The sequence below is a fragment of the Manis pentadactyla genome, chromosome 12 (assembly GCF_030020395.1).
Source record: "Manis pentadactyla isolate mManPen7 chromosome 12, mManPen7.hap1, whole genome shotgun sequence".
NCBI lineage: Eukaryota > Metazoa > Chordata > Mammalia > Pholidota > Manidae > Manis > Manis pentadactyla.
The window spans coordinates 55,938,506-55,964,849 of NC_080030.1; the positions used below are offsets into that span (position 1 = coordinate 55,938,506).

The window sequence follows — 26,344 nt, forward strand, 5'->3', positions numbered from 1 at the left end:
ATATCCTTCAGTTTTACCTTCCCATCAGCTGCTCCCACACATCCCCACTGCTACCATTTTACCACATCCCTCCCTCACAGCCTAACTTTTGAAGAATTACTTTTACATATCTATAATCTCTTATGTAAAGCCCTGGGACCAGATTTGATTCAGAAACCAGAACTTTTTGGATTTAGAAAACTATTAACATATATATATATATATATACCATCTTTGGTGTGATAACCCCAGTGGGATGTAGGGCAGCCACCCTGCAATCATCACATTGCTATTTCTCACCTGAAATGTATGGCTTTTCACTTTAAGTGAAATAAATAGAGGCTACAAATAGCTTCATGTCAGTCCACGTCAGATTTTGCTTCCAAGTGAGTTATTACAATGAAACAATGTTGATTTTTCAGAGCTTCTGGATTTTGAAATTATGGGTAAGCGATAATGGATACGTACTTGCTATCTCTGTTTTCTCACCTCTGTTTTTGTTTTTTAACCCATTCTAGCTTCTAACTCCCTCACTTCTCTCAAATGGCTCTTGCTAACTCTAAATAGCAGTTATCGCAAAGATCATATGACTGGTGAAGGTTTTCAGCCCTCGTCTCACTTGTCTGAAGAGCATCCTCCGACTCTGGTGATGCCAGCTCCATCAAACATGCTCTTCCCGTCGCTTCCGTGGCACCACCTTTCTCCGGCTCTCCTGTCACCCTTTTGCAGGCTCATTTTCTTTCTTCTTGCTCCTCTACCTTGTGATCAAAGAATGAATTTCTTCCAAGGCTTTGTCCTAGGACCACTTTTCTCACTCTGTATTCTTTCCCTTGGAAATCTTACTTTGTGCCTTTAGCTACTATTTATGTGCTGATGAATCACAGATGTATGCTCCAACCCAGGCTTCTCTTTAGCTTGACCCTTTATTCTTTCTTCTCTCTCTCCTCTTCTCTCCACTTTCTTACATCAGTATGATGTCTTCCAATTCTGTTTGAACAAACATTAGGTTCTTTGGTATGGCCTAAAGGTCCTTCATTGCCTGGTCACTGCTGCCTTCTTCAGCTTCGTTCATTCATTCTGCTCCTTCTCCTCCTCTGCTTTTACTCCCTCTGAGGAGTAACTTGTTGCATGGTGCTCCTACAATAGGGCCATTATACCAGCTACTCTTTCCTTAGGATGCTCTTTCTTTCTGTGTGTGAATTTCTACTCATTTTTTGCATTGGTACTCAACTTTACTTTCCTGTGAAAGCACTCTAATTCATGTGCCCTCTATCACCGAATCTTATGGGACCATTTACAAAACACTAATAATGGTTCCAATTTTACTTTTTGTGATCAGATAATACATTTTCTCCACTAGACTGTGAGCTCTCTTAGGGCACCATTTACAAACTCTAACACTAATAACGGTTTTAATTTTGCTTTTATGATAAGTTAATACATTTTGTCCACTAGATGGTAAGCTCTCTTACCACAAGGATTATATCTGCTTTTGCTCACCATTCTATTTCCAGCATAGTGCATATTGGCATATAGGAGGCAAATAGCAAACATTTTGAATGAATTATATATATTTATCTTAATCTAGTTTTTCAAAGTAATTTATGTATGTATGTATGCATGTATGTATGTGTGTGTGTATGTGTGTATATATATATATATATACCAGTGTAGCACTTGCAGTTTCCATAGGTTTATGTAGGTCTAGTCCTGATGGTAGCACTCTTACTGGAAATTTTAAAGATACAGTCTAAAGAATTCCATGAATTACACATATATGTTTAAAAGGGTCTAGTGCATAAACATCTTACATTGATCTGGTTCAAAATTTATCCCCCTCATGTTCTTAATTCATTTTTTCTATATTATTTTCTTCCTCCATATTCTTCATAGATGCCAAATATCTTACTAAATCTAGTATTAATGTGCAAGTAAAATATACGCAGTGTCTAGCACAATTCAGCAGACTTTCAACTTGCTCATCAATTTATGGGTATCACAGGATTAAAAATAGTTTAGCCATCTGCTAACTGACCAAACAATTTTAGTATTATGAAAGGGTGTGGTAGGAGAGGGAGATAGAGGCTCTAGGCACAGTGTCAGAACAAGGCTGAGTGCAGAAACCACCATGTGACCTCTTAATACTGAAACTTAAGAGTCAGTTCAAAATTAGGAAGAGAACTGGTGGAGGTTAAGCACAGTCCTGACAATAGGGGATTTCCCAGAATAGTGACAAAAATTTCAGTATTTTAATATTTCACTCAATTTTTTAAAGATAAAACAATATGTATTTATCAAGATATGAATTTTGTGTTATCACAATGTATATTTACATGATATATAATGTGTAATGAGTGTTTCTTGATATCAACCTCATTAATTAACCTTTATATTTTACTCTTTATTTAGGAAAATCAGAGTCCCAGGTGTCCCGAAGTGAATCTGACATTGTGCCAAAAGTTGCAAAAATGACTGTGTCTGGAAAGAAGCAAACTATGGGATTTGAAGTGCCTGGGTAAGGATTTTAACCCCCTGCCTTTTTTTTGAAGTCAGTATTGTCTCCTATGAGACAAAAAGAAAGAAAATCTATTTCAGTTTTACATATCATTAACATTGAAGTATCAGAAGTCCACAGTATGGCACAGTTCAAAGAAAAGATGAGAAACTATTCATGATTCCAGACTAATCTGTGTGTATTATTTAATCTATCTCACTGTCAATTTTCTCTGTAAATAATTTATACCTAGTTTAACATAGAAAACCTATGAATTTGTGAAATCTGGCACCGCGAGACAGGGTATACCACTAGATGGCGTAGGTAAGCAGTGTTTGGGAATCTAGTTGAATCATGGAATCATTAATTTTTTTACTAGTACCTTTAGACTCTTAGATTTTCATATTGTATAAAATGGATCATCATAACAAATATATAAAATGTAAAATACAACATACCTAGAATTTCAGTTATCTAGTAAGACATGATAAGTCATATATTATTAGTACTCATTTGTTCTTTCTTACTGCCATCTATAGAATTCTGCCGGTTTTTATACAAAAAGGAAGTGGATTGCTTGAGGCTTAATAACACAGTTTAAAAACATTAACTTTAAACCTCTTAAAAACTTTTCAGATTTTTAAATTATTCCTTAAATGTGTTACTTAATAATTATGTATATTTTTGTCTGCCAGTTAGTTTGATGAGAAACACTATTATCAAATATCAATAAGGGAAGATTTTTTCTTTAATTTCAAGAAATATAAACTCAACAGCCTTATTTTTTTCACCCTTATGAACATTCTTCTATATAAAGTAATGAAAGTATCATGCGTCTTGGTTGGGAAGAATCTTAATACTCACCTAATTCAATTTTTTTATTCTATAAAAGCAGGACTTTTTTTTTTTTTACTAGATTTCAAATTCAGTGAGGTAAAGAAGTCCATATTTAGGACACAGTAGGTGTTAAGTATTTGTTAGTTGAATGATTGGATGAATGAAAAAGTTAATTTTTAATTTCAGTAAATTTTAGCCCATCACAATAATTTTGAATCCTGGTTCAATCACCAAAGGCTCAATGTGTCTCTTCTCTCTGAATGGGGGTTTGGTCTTGAGAATCCCAAGTGCCTTTTTTTAACCTTATGTCTTGAGTGCCATTTAATCCTACTATGGGGTTATTTTCATTGAGAGAGGGAAAAATAAACAAGTAGAATACACAATTTCTTGTTTGAAGGATTTTACAATCTTAATGCAAAAGGTATCAGAAGCCTCAGAAAGCAAATGAGCCCAAATTAATACATGTATTAAATGCACAATTATGTGAATCATTATAAAAGTAATGGAATAGTAAATGATCAGGAAAAAAATAAATTGTTAAACAAATAATTACTGAAAACACAACTCTGTACTTTTCAAGTGTAATAAAAGCATTTTAGAATCTATGCTTCATGAGGACAAGGGACCATTAATGTTCATCATCATATTCCTTTCATAGAATAGTTGTGTAAGTATTTGCTGATCATAGAGTCCTTGGGGAAATACATTTTGTTTTAAAAATAAACTTGGAAGTAGTATGAAGGTTTAAAAAGAAAAGTCCTGTGAGTCAATATTTTGATGTGGCCCTGTGGGAGAAGTCATCAGAATGTAAAAAGTCTGTAGGAACAGATCGAGATGTTAAAGGATGTGTAATATTGCCCAAGGACCAAGCTATATTTGCATCAAATACTTTTTTAGGATTTTTTGGGGGAAATTTATAGTAGTGATAATACTTAGGCTGTTCTGATTTGGTCTCAAGAAGTTACAAAGAAACATAATGAAACACGTTTGAGTCATGATTTTAGCATCATCAGTTTCTACATAGTATGATTCCTAATGGCAGTTTATAAAAAAGGATAATGCATTTCTTTGAAGAAGCTGAAACAGCAGACTTTTTCTTCACTAATATTAAAGGTAGTTCTATAGAAAATGGGTGTAAGTAAAAATGGTTAGAACCTTGAATAAAGAAGAGATACCCTGTGGTTAACCTCTTAAATCTAAATTCTTAGTTTCCCAGTATCATTTAAATAATTCAAGGAGAAAGATTAAGCTTCTAGATTCATGTAGAAATATTCCCACTTCAGGAAAGACAGTTTGGATTTAAAAAAAAGACTATAATTTTATAATAATAGATAAGGCTACAAAATTATATCAGAAAACACCTGAAAAAACATTCAACCAACATAATTATTTCTTTCGTATCAGTCAGTAGTGATAAACCTGAACCTAGAATGGTCATTTTAAAACTCTGCATCTTGGAGAGTTTTCAAAATCTTAAAATATTGACTTGTACTTCATGATATGTGAAAATGTTTACCTAGGATGCTTTTCTAATTGCTTTGGTCACTTCCCTCTAACACTGTACAGTTTAGGGAACTAATTTGCAATTTACCTAAGATTTACTTGAAAGGGAATGTTATCATAAAACTGAGAGAAAAGCAAACCTTTTATGACACTGAATTATAAATGAAATATCAAGTCAGACCCATGTTTTGTGAAGCCCCTCCTATCCTGAGCAGGGCTGCCTGGATTGGTGGCTGAGCTGAACTCCAGACTTTTCTCTTAGATAGCCGGTGTGTTTTTATCTGGTGTCCACATTGGAGTTAGCTTCATCTTTCTTTGAAGAAAAGTTCTGTAACTAAAAACAAAGATTTGAAGCGAGAGGTTGTCATTACTCCCAGATCTAATGTCTAGTCATTCTCGTTGAATACTTTTGTTGTAATTCAAATGAGTGTTTGTATTACAGTCTCAGTTTGATTTCACCTAATTTAGCTTGTTGGAATACTTAAAAAGATTGGGAGCATTTTCCACATACTTTTTTACCTGTGGTTCGAGATAAAGCTGATCTGTCTAAGCAGTATTAAAAAATGAATGTGAGAATTAGTGGAGATTTGCAAAAACAAAATACAGTGGGAATGGATATGAGGCTTTTAATAAAGTTGCAAATATAATTAATCTAACTCCTTTTTGAGGCATAGGATGAAGGGTCAGTGTCGAGCATATAAAAATGCTTTGAGAGGGAAAAAATGAATCTGTTTTTTTGTTACAGTGGGCAAGAAGAAAATAGGTTTATTATTCTTACATGTTTTCATTATGCTGCAATTTTAAGTGATTTTCATAAATGGCTTTCTGTATATAATTCTCTACCAGCTTCATATTAAGTTGGATATAATTTGTTTCATTCTTAATAACTTGCAATTAAACCTTTGTCCTAATTCTGTTTATCTATGTTGTTGAAAGAAATGTAAGTCATGTCATAGTCTGGCTGATTGGATTATATACATTATAGCACTGGTGTAGTTTCTGTGGAGAATAGTTAAATAGCTAATGAAGAGCTAAGGTCAGGGTTTTCTTTCAGAGGCACTGTCATTGTCAGTGAGAATAAATTAAGCTATGTGGTCTTGTTTCTACTTTCCATACCTGAGTTTCTCACTAGATTGTAAGCTTTGGGATTAGTAGGTAACTTTCTCGTTTCCATATCTTCTTTTCCTCTCAACATCGGTGCCTGCTATATGTTGTAGTTTTTAGTAAGTCATATTTTTGTTGAATTAATGAATTAAAATTCCCTTGCGAAAACTATTAAGAAAATGTAAACATTTAGACATAGCTCTCTTATGGATAGTGTTTGAGCCAAAAAAAAAAAAAATTGGTAAGTCTCATCCTGTTGGAAAAATAAGTTAAGGATAAAACTACTTTTTTAATACTAATTTCTCCAGGAACACAATTGGTGCCAATTTTTATAAAATATCTCCTTTATGCTGTTTTGATAGGATTTTATGGCCAAGGCTATGAGGTGAGACTGAATTTTAGTTACTTAGCAGGATATTTTCTTAGTTTTTCTTAGTCTGCTTTTCTCCTGGGATCTTCTAAGTATGTATTTGTGTGGTTTGGTTCTAGTTACTTAATCTTCCCCACCTTAACAGTGTCTCGCCACTTAACAGAGAGAATTTTTGGTGTTTAGTGCAGGTAATGTGAAGAGTCAATTTCTCTGCCCTTCTGACATTTTAAGATGTCAGTCGAGTTGGTTTACACTTTTTTCCTATTGCTGCCTCTCTAGAGTAACTGCTGAAGAAAATGGTCATAGTTTCCACACACCTCAAAAAGGAATTCTTAGTGAAGATACCAGCATTGCTGCTTCTGATATTCTCGAGGCTGTTTCTAAATCAGTTCTTCCGTCCCACACCATTCAAGCATCAGAAGAACAGAGTTCCGTACCAACACCAGTGAAAAAGCCCAGCAAGCTGAAGCAGCAGATAGACGTCAAAGCGGAACTGGAGAAGCGGCAAGGAGGGAAGCAGCTCCTCAACTTAGTGGTCATTGGTAATACTCTTTGTTCCTCTGGACTGTCCATCAGTTCTGCTTTCTAGGGGCGGCCTGGGAGCTCTTGCTCCATGTTGAGTTTCTGTTTGGGTGTAAATGGACATAAAACAAGGAGGCATTGCATCATAATGCTTTCTAGTCACCCTGGCTGAAATAATGCCGAGTTACCAAGGAGGTCTTTAGGTGTGGTTGTAGCATTTTCATTTGTGAGCATTCTGAAAATGGCATGTCTTGTTGACAATTTTCATTTCCAAAAGTTAAGGAAAATTCACCTCCTCTAAAGAGACATGCTCTTTTTTCCTCCATTTAAATGTTTTAACTGTCATTTGATTAAAAATGGACATATTGTAGACACTGACATATTGAATTACATACTCATGCAATGCCTCAATATAAACAACATCTGGAAAATGTACCTAGTAATAATCCTCAATCAATTTTCCTCAGGTCATGTCGATGCTGGGAAAAGTACTCTGATGGGCCATATGCTTTATCTTCTGGGTAACGTAAACAAAAGAACTATGCATAAGTATGAACAAGAGTCTAAAAAGGCTGGCAAAGCTTCGTTTGCATATGCATGGGTCTTGGATGAGACTGGAGAAGAAAGGGAAAGGTAGTCACTATATTTCAAAATTTTCAGTTTGAAATGATATGTAGTCTTTTAAATAAGTACGTAATATATGTTGAATTTGTTGGAAAAATACCATGAAATATTGTAGAAATTATAGAAAAAAAGCTTTCAATTATCAGGGAAATATTTTTATTATTATAGTAGTCACTGTAATCTACATATATTTTTTGCTTTACCAAATACTGAGAATAGTTTAAAAGAATGTTTATCAAATAATTTTTTAAAAACCTCACAGAAAAAGGCAGTAAAGGCACTTAGCTAATTATTCTGAGAGACATTTCAGTTGTCATTCCCTGCGTATATGTCAAATTGTCTTGATTTTGAATTAAAATGAAGTGTTCAGACTTAATTTTATGTCAGGTAGTAAAGGAAAGGTAACTTTTTGTAGTAAACTGTCTTCTGTCTGGAACAAGAATGACCAGTAAATCCAGATTACCAGACTTAATTCTTTTGTACTTTCTGTACTTGTGTTTTTAACAAGACAGCATTGACACACAAGTAATTAAACCTGTTTGCTCTTAATTTTTTTTTTTTTTTTTTTTAATCCTCAAAATTTTTTAATCCTCATAAAAAATTACAATTATATGAACAACAAAATTGCCAGTGACAACATTGGAAACAGGAAGACAAGGAACCAAAGCTTAAAATACTAAGAGAAAACTGCCTTTAATATGGTAATATATACCCAGCAAAAGGATTATTTTCAGACGATATAGGATACTTTCTCCTACCTGTAGATTTAATCAGTCAGTTACTCTTATATCTGTTACAGTTCTAATTTGAGGGAGAGTCCAAGTAGGAGAATGCAGCTTCTCCTATACCTCTGGCCAAAGTATTTCTTTTGAAGTATTTATTTATTTATTTTTTTAAATAATTATTTTTTATTGAAGGGTAGTTGACGCACAGTATTACATTACATTAGTTTCAAGTGTACAACACAGTGGTAGAACATTTATATACATAATTCTAGGTTCCAGCTATCACCCTACCAAGCTGTTACAATATCTTGACTATATTCCTTATGCTATACATTACATCCCGGTTACTTATTTATTTTACCATTGGAAGTCTGTCCTTTTTTTTTTTTTTTTTTTTTTTTTTTTGTGAGGGCATCTCTCATATTTATTGATCAAATGGTTGTTAACGACAATAAAATTCTGTATAGGGGAGTCAGTGCTCAATGCACAATCATTAATCCACCCCAAGCCTAATTTTCGTCAGTCTCCAATCTTCTGAGGCATAACAAACAAGTTCTTACATGTAGAACAAATTCTTACATAATGAATAAGTTACATAGTGAACAGTACAAGGGCAGTCATCACAGAAACTTTCAGTTTTGCTCATGCATTATAAACTCTAAACAATCAGTTCAAATATGAATACTCATTTGGTTTTTATACTTGATTTATATGTGGATACCACATTTCTCTCTTTATTATTATTATTTTTAATAAAATGCTGAAGTGGTAGGTAGATACAAGATAAAGGTAGAAAACATAGTTTAGTGTTGTAAGAGAGCAAATGTAGATGATCAGGTGTGTGCCTGTAGACTATGTGTTAATCCAAGCTAGACAAGGGCAATAAAACATCCACTTATGCAGAAGATTTCTCTCAGAACAGGGGGGGTGAGGTTCTAAGCCTCACCTCTGTTGATCCCCAATTTCTCACCTGATGGCCCCCCTGCGACTGTGCCTGTCTTAGGTTGTCCCTCCCTTGAGGAATCTTACCCGTCTCTGGCTAACCAGTCATCTTCCGGGGCCATACAGGGAAATGTGAAGTTGGTAAGTGAGAGGGAAGCCTTATTGTTTGAAAAGGTTAGCTTTTTACTTCTTTGCATATTTATGCCCTGTGGCTTCTATGCCCAGCATTTGTCTTGAGGTATCTTTACCACTTGGAGGAGTTATGATACTCGGTAAATTTGATATGAGGCACGAATTCTATTTAAGGGTTGTAATTAGGAAGGAAGAAGAAAAGCTATAGAAGTAGCAGGCGGAAGAAAACATGGAAAGATTGATTATTTCTTTGACAAATCTTCTTGTAGAGTAACTTCAGCATATATAGGTTTTAAGCTACTACTTAAATTGCGCACACACATTAACATAATAGGAGTATAGTTACATAACCAAAGCATATCTGTAATTACCAGCCATCTCCAGTGAAACCAAGAAAACCATTAAGGCACCTTAGGCATTTGTGAAAACTTATCTATGATATGGTGGATATTGTCCAACTGAACTTGAACAGTCTGAGAGAAATCAGACAAATTAAAACAACCCATTCCTGGGGACTGTTCACATGCCATATGTTCTTTTAACAGTAAATAGTCTGTAGTTGTAAGAGTTTGGAGCGCTACAATTTGCACTTCTCCAAATTCTTGGTTGAGTTCCAACAGTATAGATCCAGTCAAATTTGTTGTTTTACTGTATGCACAGGCCAGCTTAGATATCTCCTTCCTCATTCCCATGGCAAGTCCAGGAACTGGTGGGATGAGTGCATCTACAGCTGTAGCAGTGCGTGGATCTTTGTTGGGGTTTTTTGATGATCATCTTCTGGCATGAGTCTTCCAGAGAGTGCAGATGTTGGAAGTTCTTTTTCATATCGTATCTTAGTTCATTTTCGGGGTAGCCCAATTAGGCTTTGATCCTCTGTATAAACACAAACAGACCCTTTGCCTACACTTCTATATGCCCTTTATACCCTTGTGTAGAACTCGTTGGAGGTTACCACACAGGAACTGCCCTTTTTTTTTTTTTTTTTTGCTTTGTTTTTGGTATCACTAATCTACACTTACATGACGAATATTATGTTTACTAGACTCTCCCCTATACCAGGTCCCCCCTATAAACCCCTTTACAGTCACTGTCCATCAGCATAGCAAAATGTTGTAGAATCACTACTTGCCTTCTCTGTGTTGTACAGCCCTCCCTTTTCTCCTACCCCCCCATGCATGTTAATCTTAATACCCCCCTACTTCTCTCCCCCTTATCCCTCCCTACCCACCCATCCTCCCCAGTCCCTTTCCCTTTGGTACCTGTTAGTCCATTGTTGAGTTCTGTGATTCTGGTGCTGTTTTGTTCCTTCAGTTTTTCCTTTGTTCTTATATTCCACAGATGAGTGAAATCATTTGGTATTTCTCTTTCTCTGCTTGGCTTGTTTCACTGAGCATAATACCCTCCAGCTCCATCCATGTTGCTGCAAATGATTGGATTTGCCCTTTTCTTATGGCTGAGTAGTATTCCATTGTGTATATGTACCACATCTTCTTTATCCATTCATCTATTGATGGACATTTAGGTTGCTTCCAATTCTTGGCTATTGTAAATAGTGCTGCAATAAACATAGGGGTGCATCTGTCTTTTTCAAACTTGATTGCTGCGTTCTTAGGGTAAATTCCTAGGAGTGGAATTCCTGGGTCATATGGTAAGTTTGTTTTGAGTATTTTGAGGAACCTCCATACTGCTTTCCACAATGGTTGAACTAACTTACATTCCCACCAGCAGTGTAGGAGGGTTCCCCTTTCTCCACAGCCTCGCCAACATTTGTTGTTGTTTGTCTTTTGGATGGCAGCCATCCATACTGGTGTGAGGTGATACCTCATTGTAGTTTTAATTTGCATTTCTCTGATAATTAGCGATGTGGAGCATCTTTTCATGTGTCTGTTGGCCATCTGTATTTCTTTTTTGGAGAACTGTCTGTTCAGTTCCTCTGCCCATTTTTTAATTGGGTTATTTGTTTTTTGTTTGTTGAGGCGTGTGAGCTCCTTATATATTCTGGACGTCAAGCCTTTATCAGATGTGTCATTTTCAAATATATTCTCCCATACTGTAGGGATCCTTCTTGTTCTACTGATGGTGTCTTTTGCTGTACAGAAGCTTTTCAGCTTAATATAGTCCCACTTACTCATTTTTGCTGTTGTTTTCCTTGCCCGGGGAGATATGTTCAAGAAGAGGTCACTCATGTTTATGTCTAAGAGGTTTTTGCCTATGTTTTCTTCCAAGAGTTTAATGGTTTCATGGCTTACATTCAGGTCTTTGATCCATTTTGAGTTTACTTTTGTATATGGGGTTAGACAATGGTCCAGTTTCATTCTCCTACATGTAGCTGTCCAGTTTTGCCAGCACCACCTGTTGAAGAGACTGTCATTTCGCCATTGTATGTCCATGGCTCCTTTATCAAATATTAATTGACCATATATGTCTGGGTTAATGTCTGGATTCTCTAGTCTGTTCCATTGGTCTGTGGCTCTGCTCTTGTGCCAGTACCAAATTGTCTTGATTACTATGGCTTTATAGTAGAGCTTGAAGTTGGGGAGTGAGATCCCCCCTACTTTATTCTTCTTTCTCAGGATTGCTTTGGCTATTCGGGGTCTTTGGTGTTTCCATATGAATTTTTGAATTATTTGTTCCAGTTCATTGAAGAATGTTGCTGGTAGTTTCATAGGGATTGCATCAAATCTGTATATTGCTTTGGGCAGGATGGCCATTTTAACAATATTAATTCTTCCTAGCCACGAGCATGGGATGAGTTTCCATCTGTTAGTGTCCCCTTTAATTTTTCTTAAGAGTGACTTGTAGTTTTCAGAGTATAAGTCTTTCACTTCTTTGGTTAGGTTTATTCCTAGGTATTTTATTTTTTTGGATGCAATTGTGAATGGAGTTGTTTTCCTGATTTCTCTTTCTGTTGGTTCATTGTTAGTATATAGGAAAGCCACAGATTTCTGTGTGTTGATTTTGTATCCTGCAACTTTGCTGTATTCCGATATCAGTTCTAGTAGTTTTGGGGTGGAGTCTTTAGGGTTTTTTATGTACAGTATCATGTCATCTGCAAATAGTGACAGTTTAACTTCTTCTTTACCAATCTGGATTCCTTGTATTTCTTTATTTTGTCTGATTGCCGTGGCTAGGACCTCCAGTACTATGTTAAATAACAGTGGAGAGAGTGGGCATCCCTGTCTAGTTCCCGATCTCAGAGGAAATGCTTTCAGCTTCTCGCTGTTCAATATCTTTTGAAGTATTTAGAGTGGTGATACATACATTGCTAGACTTGTTAGGAATGGGAGAGCCAATGGCACCTTTGCCAGGAAAGAAATAGGACACCTTAATAATTAAATGAAATGGTAAAGTAATGTCAAAATAATTTTCTTGGAGTATTGGGTAGTCAACATTATAATATATAAAGTAATTCTCAGTAAAGGGGGCCACAATGTTTGTTAGCTCTTACATCTTGGTGGTTTTGGGGTTTACTTTCCTGTAGGTATGTTTTGTAATTCTATATATTATCACAAGCTTGTTTTCCAACCTAGTAAGAAAAAGTTGGACAGTTGCAAATTTTTGGAAAACTGGAATTTTGTATGATATCAATATTAGAAGAGTAAACAGTTCCCAGCTATCAGCTTACTAAGTAGATAATTAAAGTATATGGCTTCTTAATTTTCTTTGTGTCATCTGTTAAGTAGATAAACAGATTGAGAATAGTGTAATTTATTTAAGTTAGAATGATGTGTTTGAATTTATGGAATATGTGAATTGAGCTGGCAAATGAGCGAATATGAGATGTCCCCATTTATCTCATTCATAGAATAGTCAGTAATTTTACTTTTGTTTTGATAATACATTTTGCTGCTGGTAGTTCTCTGTTGCTCTGCATGATGCAAATTTTAGAATATACTTTCGTTCTGCAGATATAGCCGAGCCTTCCGTATACGTAGTGGGAGTTTTAACTCATTACATACTCATGCAACTTAATAGCATTTGAAAAATATAATGTGTTGCTTATTCCACCATGTTAAATATTTGTAAATCCTCTATTCTCCTTGTGGGTTGAACAGAAATAAGTAAAATGAGTGACATTTTCATATCCTTTGAATTACAAATGTAGACCAGAACTGGATCAAAAGAGTATATTCTGGTTAAAGCAATCTAGGGAGAAGGTCAGAGTAAGTTTAACTCATCATTATTCTAAGGCAGTTATTTGGGGCTTTTATTAAAGAGAATTAAGCATCATTTCCACAAATTCAAATGGCCATGGTTTCACATTAAACTAGAGTGACTTGACTAGGACTTGCAGTTACCTTACTGCTAGGGGGGACACATAACTGATCATTGTAATTGTTGACATACTTGTAGTAAAAGGGGAGTCTCATTCATTACTCCAGACTATCCTGGGCAAACGAGGATGAGTAACTGCCTAATTTATTGCCCACCTGATTTCCCTTTGAAGTCTAGAAACTCTCAGTATGTTTGTAGTCCTCCCTGGATTTATCAACTGAATCTGTATTTTTGTGGCTAGCAGAGGTACTGCATTAGTCTCCAAGAAGGATGAAAAGGGGTGTGATACAGACTCCTGTTCATCTCTCTGAATTTTTTAAATAATTGGGTATCTCCTTTGATGTTTCCTTTTTTTTTTTTTTTTTTTTTTATTGAAGGGTAGTTGACACACAGTATTACATTAGTTTCAGGTGTACAACACAGTGATTCAACATTTATATACATGATAATTCTAGGTACCAGCTATCACCATACCAAGTTGTTACAATATTTTGACTATATTCCTTATGCTATACATTACATCCCGGTTACTTATTTATTTTACAATTGCAAGTGCATGTATATATATATATATATATATATATATATATATATATATATATATATATATATATATGTTTTTTTTTTGTGAGGGCATCTCATATTTATTGATCAAATGGTTGTTGACAACAATAAAATTCTCTATAGGGGGGGTCAATGCTCAATGCACAATCATTAATCCACCGCAAGCCTAATTTTTGTCAGTCTCCAATCTTTTGAAGCTTAACGAACAAGTTCTTACATGGAGTACAAATTCTTACATAGTGAATAAGTTACATGGTGAACATTACAGGGGCAGTCATCACAGAAGCTTTCGGTTTTGCTCATGCATTATGAACTATAAACAGTTCAAATATGAATATTCATTTGATTTTTATACTTGATTTATATGTGGATACCACATTTCTCTCTTTATTATTATTATTTTTAATAAAATGCTGAAGTGGTAGGTAGATACAAGACAAAGGTAGAAAACATAGTTTAGTGTTGTAAGAGAGCAAATGTAGATGATCAGGTGTGTGCCTGTAGACTATGTTTAATCCAAGCTAGACACGGGCAATAAAATGATGTTTCCTTTCTAAATGTGTAACGTACTGACTAACCTTGCCAGTGAAAGTTTTGTAAGTTGATTTCTATAGTCAAGTGTAAACATAAGATGAGGAAAACCATCCCGATAGTTGTCAATCTTCATTTTATCTTTTCTCGTGTGCAGTATTTACTGTTGCCCCTCCAGATATTCCCCATCTATCTTTCCTTTCTTTGTTCACAATCTACACTGCTTCTGACCAAAAAAAAAAAGGAAAAAAAGGAAATGGGATACATCTATCATTTTGACTAAGCTCTTGCTGCATCTACAACTTTGTTTTAAACCATATGGGTATAATTCCATTAGAGCAGAAATTCCAGCCCCAACAGATAGCTTAATAATTCAAAATAATAGACTATGTAATAAAATTCCCATTATTACTTAAGACTTTAGACTGTCATTTAACTTGTATTATTAAATAATTTAATCCATAGCACCAATTATTTCTGTAGTGCACTATTTCTAATCACTTTGTTTTCTTTAAGGGGAGTGACAATGGATGTTGGTATGACAAAGTTTGAGACCACAACCAAAGTTATTACATTAATGGATGCCCCAGGCCATAAGGATTTCATTCCAAATATGATTACAGGAGCGGCCCAGGTACCATATATTTCCTTAACTGCTTGTACATGAAATTTTGTGATGCTGAGGTTATAATTTTAGTACTACAACTTTAAAAATGTTAACTTTAAAATATATTTGAAAAAGTAGAGAAATACTTTATTTTTCATTATCTTTTTATCAGTGCTTTATAAAATGTTTCCTAATTTATTAGAAAGGAGTAAATATATAAAGCTATGAATTTCTCTATAGTAAAAATAATGAGGTAGAGCTTTGTATTTTATTAATAAGTTGCAGTTAATATTTCAACATTTCATTTTTTACTTTATTTATATTCAAGTCCTATATATTTTTAAAGAGCTAACATAGATAGAACAGTGAAGTTATGGAGTTTTCCTCCTGTGGTTTAATTACTTTCTTTGCAGGTTGACAGACAATTGCAGTTTATAAAATTACATGATTCTTAATAAGGATAGTGAAAAAAACTCATAGATAATTTTAAATAATCAAAACATTGAAAATAGCACTGCATATATAGGGCATTGATTTCTTTTATAATAGATGATTATTGGAAAATATGGAGTGTTCAAAAGTTTGCCTGTGTCACTAGGCAAAAGTGTGACTCCAGCTATTGATCATTTTCTGAGTTCTTCCACTTATTTAAAGGGAGTGTTAATATCATTTGTCAACCTAAAGGCTTTATATGAATAAATTAGAATATATTTGAGGGTAAATGAGAAAGTATTTGGTTCTATTTTAGAAAGTTGATGTATAATTTTGAAATACTAATTTAAGGTTCATGAACTAAAGATAATGAATACTGAAAAATAATTATTACCACTGTACTGAATATGGGCCAGACATTTTACAGAATGTTATATATGCATTTAGTTTAATCCTTCTAACAACTCTATGAAGTCCATATTATCCCCACTTTAAATTAGTGTATTTCTCATTGCATTTACAAAGGATACATTTTTCTGTTTCCTCATATATATGTGTGTGTGTGTGTTTTCATTCATTGAATACTTATTGCATACCTGCTATGTGCCAGGTACTATGGTAGGTAGTGTGGGGATAGGATGAACTAGTTTAGTGGGAGAGGAAGACACTAGAACAAGCAGTTACAGTAAAATGTTTTTGAATCCTAGAATTTTAGAGACCAGAGTAATCAAAGATTTATTCCAAACTCCTCATAGAATTAGGGAAGGAAAGGATTTTAGAAATTATCTAATTGAATTCCACTACATGGCAAATGAAGACATAAGCTCAAAGATACTAAATAATTTATCCAGTGTGCAAAATACTATGGTAGGCTTCTGGGGCTACAGAGAAACAAACAGGGCTTGCTGCCTCTCCTCAAGGAAATCAAGTAAAGAAAGGTAAGACCTGTAGAGAAGAAAGACTAACATAAATGTACTACAAGATGAATATACACAGTACACACGATGAGGCGAGATCACTTTATTCTGCTTGAAAGGCTTTCTTGAAAATATGTCGACTTTGAGCTCCCAAAGACAAGCTGTTGCATGGAAAAAATAGAGAAATTGCTCAGTAATCTTTTTGGAGATGGAAATAGGAAAGATTCAGAGGAATACTTACTGGCTTAGGTATCTTAATACCAATCCACTGAGTTCCAGATTTTAACTGAAGAAAGTAAACATAATTTGACAGTTAAGAACAATACCTCAGAAGAAGATTTACAGTTATTGAGCCTTGGATTTGGGATGTCAAGGCTGGGTGCTTTATATATAAAGTACATTTAGCCTCCAGTGTTTCTGTGAAGTGAGTAAATTAATACCCAGAGATATTAGACAGTTTGCCTGAGGTGTGATGCCTGTTGTGACTACACATGAGTGAAAAGAGCCAGTTTTCTATTGATGTTCCAGTTGGTGCTCTTAAATAAGAATCCTGATCAAAAGCACTGGATGTCATCAAAGGCATTAGAGTTCAGCAGTGTGAATCATGATGGATTGGAAATGACTGCTGCACTCAGGACTAGGAGTGAAGCAGGAAGACTATTTAGATAAGAATGAAAGGACAAGGACTAGAAATAACAGTGTAAATTGCTCCCACCAAAGTATGTAGATGATACTTCTAATTTAAATTGTAAAGTTCTGTTCAGAGCACAATATCTGATAAATTCTTTACTTACTTTATGACCATTATGGTGAGGATTATAACAATGTATGTGAAATTCTTTAAAAACTGCATAGCATAAACATAAAGTGTCACGAGGAAGCAATGAAGAGGAAAGTTCTGACCAAAAGAATAATGGGGATGGAATAGAATAGTCCCTAGAGAGAAAGTGACTATCATGCTGACAGTCTGATATAGCTAAAGAGGAGAATGCCAAATTTAGTCATTATATCCCGATTACAAAGAGCAGATTTCTCTAAGAACAGGTATGCATACAAGGCAAAAACTGTAAAAGGGAAAATTGAAATAGTGTTCTTTTAAAAAGTATCCTGACAGTGCACTGACCTAAGTAATTGATGAGAATGGAGGAGTGTCCGTGATTGCACAAACTGCTTCTGCAAATTTTCAAAGGCTGCATCCACATACTGCAACGGGAGTCACATGAAGAAGCGTCAGTATAAAAGAATAATAGGGACCTGTAAAACTAGTATCAATAAGGCTAAAGAGGAAAATGAGCTAAGGCTAAGGTTAGCTTTTCTTATTTTTAATGTAAACTGAATATGAGAGGAGAAATATCTGATTCTCAAAATTGTCCACAAAGGTTAGGAAACTTTGTTATTCAAGGTTCTTTTTCAATGGCTATAGAGGGGGAAGATGCTGTTTTATTTGATAATTATTCATTACTATATACAGTACTCTGACAAATATCTTTGTAGACCCATAATTATTTCTCAAGGATAAATTCCTGTAAGTGGAGTTCATGGGAAGCAATATATACATGATTTTAAGGCTCTCAGTAGTAACTGTGAACATGTCCTCCAGAAAGGTGCACTGAGAGCACCGCAGGCAAGGTATGCCAGGGCCCGACTCACCGCACCCCTGCCTACAGTAACCGGTTGTGTCCTTTAAGTCTTTACTAACCTCTTTTGTAAAAGTGGGAGAAGGAAGGAATGTGTTGATGTATTTTTAATGTCCTCTTTTTTTTTTTTTTTTTGGTTGCTAATGAATTTGAATTTTTTTCATATTTAGTGGATTTTTATGTTTCTTCTTTAACAAATTGTTTGTATCCTTTAGTTTTCTGTGGAGCTCTATCTTTCTTTTTCTTTTTTGGTACAGACTTTATTTTGAGATTATTAGTTTTACGTTATATGTGACAAATATTTGTCCCTATTTACTCATGTTTTAGTTATGTTTCCCGTCCTGTGTCTAGATATTTTAATTACCATATAATTAAACATAGGATTTTTAAAAAAACTATGTCAGTATTTTTGACCACATGCTAGTACTTTTTAGAAAATTAAACAGCTTTAATCGATCCGTACAATTCTTCTGTTTGATTTTCTTTGGTGTTTGGTGTCAGGTTTATAGTCTGCCTTTATATTGCGACCAACATAATTAATTGAATAATCTCTCCTTTGAATTAAAATGTAGTAAGTACTATCAGTTAATTGTTTTTTCTTCCTTAGGCGGATGTAGCTGTTTTAGTTGTGGATGCCAGCAGGGGCGAGTTTGAAGCTGGCTTTGAAACTGGGGGCCAAACTCGGGAACATGGCCTCTTGGTTCGCTCTCTCGGAGTGACGCAGCTTGCAGTTGCAGTCAATAAAATGGATCAGGTATTGAAAGGCATTTCATGAGAATTCATTTTAGATGCTAATTCAGATGTTATTCAGCCATATTGATACCTCAGATGTGACTAGGGTACATTTTATCCATCCAGTTGCCATATTTTGAAAACCGAATTCATGATACATTTAATAATATCTGTTAATAAATGAGATAGTAGTAATATTTAAGCAAGAAGATGTCTTTTCATTTTCAAAGTCAATTTAAAAATCTTAAAATTATCTTTAGTTATAAAATAATACACATTTATTTTAGTAAAAGGAAAACCTGAAATAACCTGTATTTCGAACTCATCTTCCCCCCAAAAAACCTTTTTATTTTATGTATCCATCCAATTTGTTGTTAGAAAAATCTTTTTCTTTATAATAATTGTGTTATAATCTGTTTCATTATCTGCTTTTTCAAAAACCTGACATTTTTGTGTATGTTTCCAAGTAATTGATAATTTCTGTTAAAGAGGTTGTTTCTATGGCTTTATTCTAGTCTGCTTTAAAGATATATTATAATTCATTCAATTAATCTCCTACTTTTGAATATTTTTGCACTTTGTGTGTATGTATGTGTGTATCTATTTAGAAATAGTTTCTTCTGTGGGAATTTCTGAGCCTAAGGGCCTATCCATATTTAAGACTTGTTATTTGTGATCAAAATGCCTTCAAGAAAAGTTCTAGTTATTTACTCTAGGCACATATGGTGCATTCACTTTCCCAAGCTCTTTATCAAGAACTTTAAGCTTTATCTGCTGTTAAAACACTCTTTCCCAGTTTGGTATATAAAACATGGTATTGCTTATTTTTAACGTATTCTTCTTTGTTTACTAGCCATTTGTAGTTTTTATCTTGGAATTATATAATTTGTTCATTTTGGAAACTTTTATTGATTTTAAGTATAATTTACTTGTAAAAGATATTAATCCTTTATTTTTTCTTAGATACTTTACCTAATTTATTTTATTTTTCATTTTGTTTGTGGTATATTTTTGACATATATTCAAATTTATGAATATTTCCTTTTGACTTCTTTCTTTATGTTTATTGTCTTACTCTGGGATCAGATAGACATAGTCACCTACATTTTTCTACATAGTTCTTTTATTGTATCATTTCATATATCTTTTTTCTCCAGTATTTCAGTATGAAAAATTTCAAATATAAAGACAGGTTGAAAGAATTTTACAGTAAACACCATGTTATACCCACTGCTTAAGATTCTGTTTCTTGCTTGAGCACATTTTTGCCTATCTACCCTGTATTCTTGTATTAGTCCATCTTATTTTGCCATGAATTTGCAGGTAAGTTATAGACATTGTTATAATTTCCGTAAATACTACAGCATGCATATTGTTATCTAGAATTCATATTACATACACATTCTTAGTCTATTTGGCTTGTGCGAGGAGTGTCTTATAACTTATTTCATGAGGTCATTCTAGCACAATTTAATAAATTATTTACCTTTCCCCAAATTTGAAATCACTTTAGCATATACAGAAATGTCTACACAGTCATACCTTGTTTTATTGTGTTTCACTTGATATTGCTTTGCAGATAATGCATTTTTACAAATTTGAGGTTTATGCCAACCCAGCACTGAGCAACTCAGTGTCATTTATCCAACGGCATTTGCTCACTTTGTGTCTTTTTGACACATTTTTGTAATTCTCACAATATTTCAAACCTTTTCATTGTGATCAGTGATTATGACTCACTGAAAACTCATGAAAGGTGTGTATTTTTTAGCAGTAAAGTACTTTTTAACTAAGGCATGTGCATTTTTAAAGACATAATCCTATTGCACATTTAACAGACCACAGTATAGTGTAAATACAACTTTTATATGCATGGGGAAGCCAAAATCATTTGACTCATTTTATTGTGATACTTGCTTTATTATGGTGGCCTGGAATTGAACCCACAGTATCTTTAAGGTCTGCCTGTATGTATTGGAGTTTGTTTCTAGGCTTTCTCTTGTAGGAAAAGTTACTTTTAATAGTAAGATCTGATATTCTGAGTTTAAATTTTAATAGATTTCATATTTAAAAGAATTTCATATTTATATTTTATAGTCTTGATTATTTGTATTTCATTACAGAAATGTACATTTTATATATAGCATGGTCTGAAGCATAGTTTTAAAAATAAATTGGATCTTTATCAGGTTAATTGGCAACAAGAAAGGTTTCAAGAGATTACTGGAAAACTTGGGCATTTTCTTAAGCAAGCAGGTTTTAAGGTAAGATAAATTTGAATTATTTGGTTACTTTACTTAAGCCTTATCTTACTGATAAGAGAGTAAAAACTAATACTTTGATGTTCTTATCTTGTTTAGTATATTTAATTTGTTTTTATTGCCCCCAGTATCATGTATATCCTATGTCTTTGGATCACTTCATCTTAGAAAATTGCAATTATTTCCTAAATTGGGTTAGGTTTAACAAATAAAAGGTTTTTTTCTTAGCTGTTAAATTAGGTGTGTAGACTTAAGGAGGTCACAGAGAAATGTGGAAACTAGTAGAGGAATTTCCCCAGCAAAAATGTGAAACTTGCTTATGTTACCAGGTAAAAACGCTTCAGTGTTTTGAAACAAATTTGTAAGTTTCCCACAAAATAAAAAAAAGTTGGAAACTATTGGATCAGATAACTTCTACTCTGTAGTGCTGTGATTTCTATTACTTTTTAAAAAGTACTTTGTTGCTTTCACAGACTTGGTACAGTTATGGCAGTAACGAACCTTTAAACTTTTAAAAAATATTGTGTTAATTTCATATATCCAATCTTTTTTAATAGGAAAGTGATGTAGCTTTTATCCCTACCAGTGGCCTCAGTGGTGAAAATCTAATCACAAGATCTCAATCAAATGAACTGACAAAATGGTATAAAGGACTATGTTTATTAGAACAAATTGGTAAGAATACTACTGTACTAATTTAATGCATTAAAAACTGGATATTAATATTAATTATTATTTAGAGTTCTTCATGGGAGGCAGTGTTGTGTATGAAAAAGCATAGGGTTTGTAGTCAGAGGAGCTTGGCTACTAGTTTTGAAATTACATGCAACATTTAAACTAATGCTCGGTTTTCCTTATTTAATTAATGAGGCTCATGCCCACCCTACCTACCTTATGGACTGTTGCTGACATTGAATGAGATACATGTGTGAAACAGTTCTAAACTACAAAATGTGATATGAGTGACAGTCAATTTGCAATTAGTATTTATAAAAGAAGTTATTTTCTAGGAGTCATGTGACTATAGTGAGCTCACTGGACATGAATCAAAAATTACTTTGAAACTAAACCTTGCTGTCTTGCCATTTTTTCCAGATTCCTTCAAGCCCCCTCAAAGATCTATTGATAAGCCTTTTAGATTATGTGTATCTGATGTTTTCAAAGGTAGGTGCTTCTTCAGTATGGCCCCTGCCTTGCGGTTCTCTCCCAGCCTCTTTTCTTGGATGAAATTATTATATTGTCTTCGTATTCTCCCTTCTTTATGCCGACGTAAGGATCATTTTCAAGTGAATCTCAAAGTGCACAGTTATAGTTACTTTAACTTCTAAGCCCAGAAAAATCTTCAGTTTACTCACCATTTCCCCATCTCATACTCATCTTCCAGGTATGAAAATCCTTATTTTCTATCTTCCTAGCCTCATGTTTTTTTTTTTTCCTCCCAATAGATTCCTTAGTTTCCATACCCTCCAGCCAAACTGGATCATCTACTATTTCCTAACCATATAGGGTCTTTATTGTCACCATGTCTGCCCACGTTTTTGCTCTTCTTTCTCTTTACTTGACAATTTCCTACCCATTTGTAGCAGTCTGGGTCCAGTCAGGAGATAGATACTACACATGGGTAAAAAGTGAAGTTAATATGTTAATGTAATAAAAGAATGTCTATAAGATACAAGGAAACTATATGGTGCCCTAGGGCTAAGGAAGAGTACCCAAGGAAGGACAAACTTAGAAGGGGTTCATCTACTATTGGAAAAGGTATTATATTAAATATCTAAGAATTCATTCAACTTAATGGGTATAAGACCCTATATAGAAAACTATAAGATGGAAGTGGAATAAAAGATCTCAGTAAATAGAAGGATACAACATATTTATATATTGGAATAATCAGTATGGTAGGGATGTCATTTGTCCCTCAAATCTCCATTATCATGGAGCAGGCAGTGAAGAGTGGATTTGGAATTGAGCAGCAATAAATTGATAACTGGCTAGCTCACCCACACATATCCCTAAGGTGTCCTTCTGGGTTCTCTCTATCCGCCATCATTGTGTTTTCCATGCAGGGTTGTAATTGTTTCTGCACTGTCTATTTTACTTAGACTGAAAACTTCCTCAGGACAAGTACTTTTCTCTTCTATATCTATATCTGCAGGACTTAGATAAGTGCCCAGCACAGAATACATGCTTAAGAAATGAATGAATGAAGGTGCTTCATGAAAACCATTCAGTGAAATTGAAATTTATCCTTATTATTAGCTTCCTTATAGTAGTGGGAATATGGTAATTCTTTTCAAAATGCCTATTATCTACTTAAAATGCAAGAGGTGCTTCATTTCTTTTTCATTAAGCTTGCTGACTATAATATTCACCACCCATTCTCTCTTCAAGCTGCTTCCGGGCACCAGCTAGCACAGCTCCCCTCTATGTGTTCCCACTGAGGTTACCTGGTGACCTCTTGGTTGCCTCAGTACATATTTTTCAATTTCTATTTTGCCTCCTTCTTACTTGAATTTGGTGTTACTTCTGAGGCTCGTGGGCACATCTGCCTGGAAGCTGTTCTCTCTTGGTTTGTGTGACCCACTTTCCCCTGCTTTCCTGTGTCTGTCTGTCTGACTTCTCTGTATCCTCCCTGTGGGTCCTCTTTCTCTGTCTCTGAGCTGGTGTTCTACTGCTTCAGTCTTCTTCTTGCTCTGCATGCTCCCTTTGGACAGACATGCATGAGCTCACCTACCTCCCATGTCTTGATGCTTCCCAAATCTGCACCTTCAACCCAGACCTATTTCACTCTCCAGGTATATATGCTAACTGCTCCTGGACATCTCCAGGGGAAGTGTGCTCCCAGAGTGCCATTCTCATGGAATTTGGGGTAATTGATGTGCTTTGAATGCATCTTTTCCTCCTGTATGCTTGTAGACATACAAATTCTCCAAGGCTAAGATGGACCATGTTCCTTAGTTTCCTATCTCCCAGTTAATGCATCATCATCTCAGATTTCTCTTTTTGCTATCATCCCCATCACATCTCCATCACAGTCAGTGTGTGCATTTCAGTCGACCTCGCCTCCCCTCTGACACAGATACACCATCATGCCACTTCTCTGTTCACAAGTCTTTATTGTCTTCCCATTCTTAACTGAACATGCAATTCAAGTCTTAAGTGAGGTTTATGGGACCTCTTTATTATTTGTCCCTTGCTTACCTCTGTAGCCTCATGTCTGCCTTACCCTCATTATTCCATATGGTCTGATATAAATTCCATATAAATGACAAAGGGGTCTTAGCACATCCTGTGTTCAGTTAAGAGTCTGTGCCTTTGCAAATACACTTTCTTTCTTCCTCCTGCCTATACACAAAAGCTACCTGGTAACTCCTGTTCTTTCTCCCTCTAAGTGCCCAGCTGAAGTGTAATTTTTTTGATTGATTCTTTGGTGCACCTTTTCCTGTTTGCAATGTACATTATAAATAGCATTTATTGCAGGAGACAGTAGAATTGTTTTGTCTTTGTCTTCACTAGTGTAAACTCCTTATACGTAGGGGCTTATATTTTCATCTCTTTATTCCCAGAGTTTAGCACTGTACCTGGTACTTAGTATGTGCTGTGCCTGGTACTTAGTAGGCACTTACTAAGTATTTGGAAAAGGAATGAATCCCCCCCCCCTTTTTATTTATTTATTTTTTGGTATAATTAATCTACAATTACAGAAAGAACATTATGTTTATAGGATCCCCCCTTCACCAAGTCCCCACATCCCCGTTCACAGTCACTGTCCATCAACATAGTAAGATGCTGTAAAATCACTACTTGTCTTCTCTGTGTTGCACAGCCCTCCCTGTGCCCCCCACGCACTATACATGCTAATTGTAATGCCCCCTTTCTTTTTCCCCACCCTTATCCCTCCCTTCCCACCCATCCTCCCCAGTCCCTTTCCCTTTGGTAACTGGTAGTCCATTCTTGGGTTCTGTGATTCTGCTGCTGTTTTGTTCCTTCAGTTTTCCTTTGTTCTTATACTCCACATTTGAGTGAAATCATTTGGTACTTGTCCTTCTCCGCTTGGCTTATTTCACTGAGCATAATACCCTCTAGCTCCATCCATGTGGTTGCGATTGGTAGGATCTGTTTTTTTCTTATGGCTGCGTAATATTCCATTGTGTATATGTACCACATCTTCTTTATCCATTCATCTACTGATGGACACTTAGGTTGCTTCCAGTTCTTGGCTATTGTAAACAGTGCAGTGATAAACATAGGGGTGCATCTGTCTTTTTCAAACTGGAGTGCTGCATCCTTAGGGTAAATTCCTAGGAGTGGAATTCCTCGGTCAAATGGTATTTCTATTTTGAGCATTCTGAGTAACCTCCATACTGCTTTCCACAATGGTTGAACTAATTTACATTCCCACCAGCAGTGTAGGAGGGTTCCCTTTTCTCCACAACCTTGCCAGCATTTGTTGTTTGTCTTTTCAATGATGGCGATCCTTACTGGTGTGAGGTGATATCTCATTGTGGTTTTAAATTGCATTTCTCTGATGATTAGCAATGTGGAGCATCTTTTCATGTGCCTGTTGGCCATCTGGATTTCTTCTTTAGAGAACTGTCTATTTAGCTCCTCTGCCCATTTTTTAATTGGATTATTTGCTTTCTGTTTGTTGAGGCGTGTGAGCTCTTTATTTATTTTGGATGTTAATCCTTTATTGGATATGTCATTTATGAATATGTTCTCCCATACTGTAGGGTACCTTTTTGTTCTATTGATGGTGTCCTTTGCTGTACAGAAACTTTTTAGCTTGATATAGTCCCACTTGTTCATTTTTGCCTTTGTTTCCCTTGCCTGGGGAGATATGTTCATGAAGAAGTCACTCATGTTTATGTCCATGAGAATTTTGCCTATGTTTTTTCCTAAGAGTTTTATGGTTTCATGACTTACATTCAGGTCTTTGATCCATTTGGAGTTTACTTTTGTGTATGGGGTTAGACAGTGATCCAGTTTCATTCTCTTACATGTAACTGTCCAGTTTTACCAGCATCATCTGTTGAAGAGACTGTCATTTCCCCATTGTATGTCCATGGTTCCTTTATCAAATATTAATTGGCCATATATGTTTGGGTTAATGTCTGGATTCTCTATTCTGTTCCACTGGTCTGTGGCTCTGTTCT

General features: G+C 34.9%; 1 protein-coding gene across 3 annotated transcripts in view; it reads left to right on the forward strand.

Moving 5' to 3' along the window:
* Window positions 1-26,344, forward strand: part of HBS1L (HBS1 like translational GTPase) — a 90,894-nt gene that overhangs the window by 45,995 nt on the left and 18,555 nt on the right. For all 3 annotated transcript variants that reach the window (XM_036903730.2, XM_057489256.1, XM_057489254.1), the window contains 8 exons: window positions 2,389-2,494; window positions 6,567-6,829; window positions 7,277-7,442; window positions 15,119-15,236; window positions 18,803-18,949; window positions 21,117-21,191; window positions 21,746-21,863; window positions 22,284-22,352. In XM_036903730.2, coding sequence (XP_036759625.1) covers window positions 2,389-2,494; window positions 6,567-6,829; window positions 7,277-7,442; window positions 15,119-15,236; window positions 18,803-18,949; window positions 21,117-21,191; window positions 21,746-21,863; window positions 22,284-22,352 — 1,062 coding nt within the window. The remainder of the gene's footprint in view (window positions 1-2,388; window positions 2,495-6,566; window positions 6,830-7,276; window positions 7,443-15,118; window positions 15,237-18,802; window positions 18,950-21,116; window positions 21,192-21,745; window positions 21,864-22,283; window positions 22,353-26,344) is intronic.